The sequence below is a fragment of the Chinchilla lanigera genome, unplaced genomic scaffold (genome assembly GCF_000276665.1).
Source record: "Chinchilla lanigera isolate Chin_1 unplaced genomic scaffold, ChiLan1.0 scaffold00173, whole genome shotgun sequence".
Lineage (NCBI taxonomy): Eukaryota > Metazoa > Chordata > Mammalia > Rodentia > Chinchillidae > Chinchilla > Chinchilla lanigera.
This window is the reverse complement of record NW_004955574.1, coordinates 1,512,878-1,517,132: the sequence shown is the minus strand read 5'-3', so window position 1 is coordinate 1,517,132 and position 4,255 is coordinate 1,512,878. Positions and strand designations below refer to the sequence as shown.

The window sequence follows — 4,255 nt, the reverse complement described above, 5'->3', positions numbered from 1 at the left end:
TGGTTTTCCTGATGTGAACTCGGCTGTTCTCATCAATGGAAGAGCTCAGGTCCTGACTGTCGCTGAGAATGGCTGTGGTTCTTTTCAGGGAAGCGCTGGTCCTTTGAGCATTGCTTGCTTCCTGGCTTCCACCACCCCGGGAGGAGAGGGCTGGGGTTTAGAGCGGATGCCAGCGTGGTCGGAGAGAACCCCCGCCCCTTTCTCACGAACAGCAGACTCCCTGCACAGTGGACTGCTCCGCAGGGCTTCCCCTGCTCCCGCCGTTTCCTCCGGGCACTTTCCCAGGAGCCATGAGGTCAGGGCGTTTGTGAGGCTCTGGCACGGACTGCAAGTTGCCACGTCTTTTATTTTCTCCCTGCGGGAACAGCCAGCACGCCCGCGCCGGGCCTTGGTGGGTGGGGCCGGGCCCTGTCCCGAGTGCTCCGACTTTCACCGCCGTGTAGCCATGGGGGCAGTGGCAGAGCAGTCGCAGGGCCGCTGCAACCCAGCTCCTGGTTTGAAAGCAGAACCCCAGGCGCCTGTGCGGCTGCATCTCCTTCCTACCCAAAGACCCAGTGAGTTCCCGGCCCTTTCCAAGGGGAGGGTTTTTTCCCAGTACTGGCACTGAATCCAGAACTTTCCCTTTTTGAGACATGAACTATGTAGCCCAAACTGGCCTTGAACTTGCAGTGATCCTCCTGCCTCAGCCTCCCCTGTGCTGGGATTACAGGTGCGCGTCACCACACCCAGCTGTTTGAGGTAAGGTCTCACTCTGTTGCCCACGCTGGGCTTGAGTTTGTGATCCCCCTGCCTCCGCCTCCTTCCAGCCCCAGGTTTTCAACGTTTTTTAATCACACAGGCAGATCCAGGCTTGGCAGGGGCTGGGGTGTTTACCATTTTGGATTCCAAACAATAACCGGACATTACAGATGCAGATGTGGAGCCCTGGAAGGAACCCCAGCCAATACACAACCCGAGACCTTCACCTTAGCCTCACACTAGCTCCCAGCCAACCTTCCCAGCCAGCATCGGGCCAGCCTGCAAGCTGCAGAGAAGGCCCTGCGGATGCCCTGCCCCACTGGCCGCCCTGCCCCTCATCCCCGTGCACAGGAAGCTGCGGAGGCCCTGGCTCCCAGCCTCCTGATGCAGAGTCCAGATGGACCAGTGCCCCCGGCTTAGGACACGCTACGCCCCTGCTGCTGCCAGAAGATGCGCTTCCCTCACCCAGGGCCGGGAAGGGGGGCACCCTGCCTCTGTGGCCCAGGCCTCTCGGGCTGCTGGGCATCCTGTCTGGTTGAGCCCTCCAGGTCCCCCTCCCTGCGCACCCCACTCCTCAGCACTGCGGGAAGCCTGGCCTCTCCAACTGTTCCTCGCATCTGTCCCCAACTTACTCCCAGACACAGGCATGAAGAGCCGTTTCCTTATCTGACAAATGTTTTTTCTTTTTATTTAAGATGGAGAGGAAAGCCAGGTGTGCTGGCGCATGCCTGTGATCCCAGCACTGGAGAGACTGAGGCAGGAAGACTGCTGAGAGTGCAAGGGCAGCCTGGGCTGTATAGCCAGACCCTGCCTCAAAAGAAATAAAACCCGTAAAACCCACTCCTGCCTCACGGGGAGGTGGCCACGGCCACATCGAGGCGCGCAGGCAGCTGTGAGAAAACGTGAGGCTGTCGAGAGCCCGACAGACCTCTGAGATGTGCTCCCAGCAAGCTGCTTCACCATCTTTCCTGGTTCTTCTTTTTGCCTTTTTGAGACAGGGTCTCACTTTGAGGTTCAGACTGGCCTTGAGCTCACTTTGTAGCCCAGGCTGGTCTCGAACTGGAAATGATCTGAGTGCCGGAATTACAGGCGTGCGCCCCCACGCCCAGCGTGCTTTCACCGTGTGCATCTGCGACACGCCGTGACACTGCAGGGCAGGTATCCGCGGAGGGAGCAGAGGCAAAGGCCAAGGGCAGCCACCGTACTCTGCCCGAGGCTCGGAGACCACCCCGCGTGCCTTACAGAACAGAGGCTGGCGGGGGGGCGCATGGTGCAGCCCTGCCGCCCCCAGCTCGTCAGGGGGCTCCCCACTTCAAAGCCAGCCTGGGCGCCTCAGCAAGACCCTGCTCCAAACACCCCTTTTTTTTTTCTTTGAGACAGGGTCTCACCGTGAAGCCCAGGCTGGCCTTGAAAGTGTGCGTGCACGTAGGGAGACTCACCCGCTTTTTACAGCCTGCCTCCTCGCCTGTAACTCCACGCTCGCTAACGCACCCCACGGCCCGCCCTGCCCGGCCTCCGCCTCCACCAGCACCGCCCCGCCAGCCTCCTCAGGTCTGCCCTCTTCCCGGCGCTGGGGCCGGGCGGGGTCTACAGAGCCACAGGGATGGCAGCGCCGGCACATCCAGCTTCCCCCGGGCTTCGGTGCAAAGAAGCACTGCCCCCTGCGTCCTGGCCAGCAGGGGGCGTCCGCAGCGACAGAAAGGATGGGCAGGAGGGAAGAAGCCAAGGTGCTTTATTGAGGGGCGGGGCTCCCGCGTCACATCGTGCTGCTACAACCTGGAAACAGAGGGGCCGAGGCAGTGAGGACGGGCACCCCCTCTGGTTTGGGCCCCTTCGTTTCCCTTTGGGACCCTCCGACGCCACCCCAGGCTGATCAGGACTTGTGACCACAGGACGCTACAGGGACCAGGGCTCCCGGGCGTCTGTCACTGCGGCGGGGAGGGGACACTTACTGGATCTCTCGGAACGCCCGTTTCTCCACCAGCTTCACCTTGTACTTGCGCTTGAACCTGCAAAACACAGCGGGCATCAGGGAGGCCAGCCCGGTCGCGCACTGGGGCGTCCCCACCCGGCCCCTGCCCCGCCCTCACTTGGCTCTCTCGCGGGGCTCGATCATGTTCCGGCGCTGGAAGCTCTTGAAGCGGTCTCGGAGGATGTTGCCCTCGGGCTGTGACACGGAGGGACAGAGAGGGAGGGTGACCGGCGCGTCCCAGGACACAGATCTGGGCCCAGGGCTGGGTCAGGAGTCGGGAGGGAAGGAGCTGAGGAGGCAGCGGAGCCAGGAACAACGCCAGAGGCCGGGGCCACAGGACACGGCGCCCATGCACCAGGGAGCCCCGGGCAGGAGCCAGGCGGGTCCCGGGCAGGCCCGGCCCATCCAACGCCGCACAGGACTGAAGGGCCCCCTGCCCAACCCCGCAGGACCCTGTGCCCTCAGCCCCAGGCAAGGCCTCACCAGGCCAGCCCAGGGCACCAAGGTGTCGCCCACAGCCCCTGGGGGCACGGGGAGCAAGGATGGAGTCATCACTGGGCACAGTCCCGCGCACAGCACTGCGGACACGCACCTTCAGGGTCCTCAGCGAGTCCGACCGCTCCGAGCTGAGCTGCACGTCGATGTCGGGGGCCTGGTACCTGCAGGAACGGGGACGAATGCTCAGCCGGGGCCCCAAGTCCAAGGCCCCCCCGGCAGAGTGGACGCTGGGGACAGAGGGGCTCCTGGGCCTCACTTGAGCCGCCCCAGCCTGCGCGGCTTGTCGTCCTCTGCCAGCCGCTTCAGCCGCCGCCTCTCTCGCCGCCGCGCCAGCTCCGCCAGCCGCTGGGCCACCTGGGCCTTGATCCCGCGCAAACGGAAGAGCTCCTGGTGCCGGAGCCGGGCGGCCCGCAGCACGGCCTGCTGAGCCCTCTGGGGGGAGGAAGGGCCGGGTCAGGGGTCCAGTGCCCCACAGCCTCCTTCCGCTGCTCCCCACCTCCGTACAATGGCTGCTCAACTATCTGCTCGAAGTTATTTTGCCCTGGTACAAGGAATTGAACCCCAGGACGCTCAACCACTGGGTTACCCCCCAGCTCAGGTCTCAAACTGGACATCCTCCTGCCTCAGCCGCCCAAGTAGCTGCTATTATAGGCAGGCACCCTAACACCTGGCTTGAGCAGCTGTTTTCCCACAGAGACCCCCCACGTCTCCCCTCTCCAACCCATGCACCAGGGCAGCAGGGCCTTCGCCTGGAGCTGGGTCCCGGCTGACAAAGCCGTGGAGAGGCCCCGACAGCAGCCAGGCCGGCGCTCACCAGGGCGCGGGCAGCCTTCTCCCGCCGCCGCCGCTGCTCCGTCTTCTTCTCCACGGCAGTGGCCAGGCGGGCAAGTTGGGGAGAGGACTCGGTTCCCTCAGCCTCGCTGGCCACGAGTGGTGCACCCTGGCCGGGCTCGCCCTCCCCGTCCGACTCCTCCAGCAGCCCCTCACACATCTCCTGGAACACGGTCTCCTGGGGGGCGGGGGCAGCGTCAGGCCACAGGGGCAGCG

General features: G+C 64.3%; 1 protein-coding gene across 2 annotated transcripts in view; it reads right to left on the bottom strand.

Annotated features, from left to right (window-relative positions):
* Window positions 1-2,452: 2,452 nt before the first annotated feature.
* The window catches only part of Gltscr2 (glioma tumor suppressor candidate region gene 2), an 8,684-nt gene continuing 6,881 nt past the window's right edge, over window positions 2,453-4,255 (bottom strand). Inside the window, exons 8-13 of one of the 2 annotated variants that reach the window (XM_005413884.2) lie at window positions 4,023-4,217; window positions 3,465-3,640; window positions 3,303-3,369; window positions 2,829-2,905; window positions 2,691-2,747; window positions 2,453-2,514 (exon numbers count right to left, since the gene is read on the bottom strand). In XM_005413884.2, coding sequence (XP_005413941.1) covers window positions 2,508-2,514; window positions 2,691-2,747; window positions 2,829-2,905; window positions 3,303-3,369; window positions 3,465-3,640; window positions 4,023-4,217 — 579 coding nt within the window. In that variant the 3' untranslated portion in view covers window positions 2,453-2,507. Of the gene's footprint in view, window positions 2,515-2,686; window positions 2,748-2,828; window positions 2,906-3,302; window positions 3,370-3,464; window positions 3,641-4,022; window positions 4,218-4,255 lie in introns of those variants that run through there. The other variant, XM_005413885.2, reaches the window with a different exon arrangement.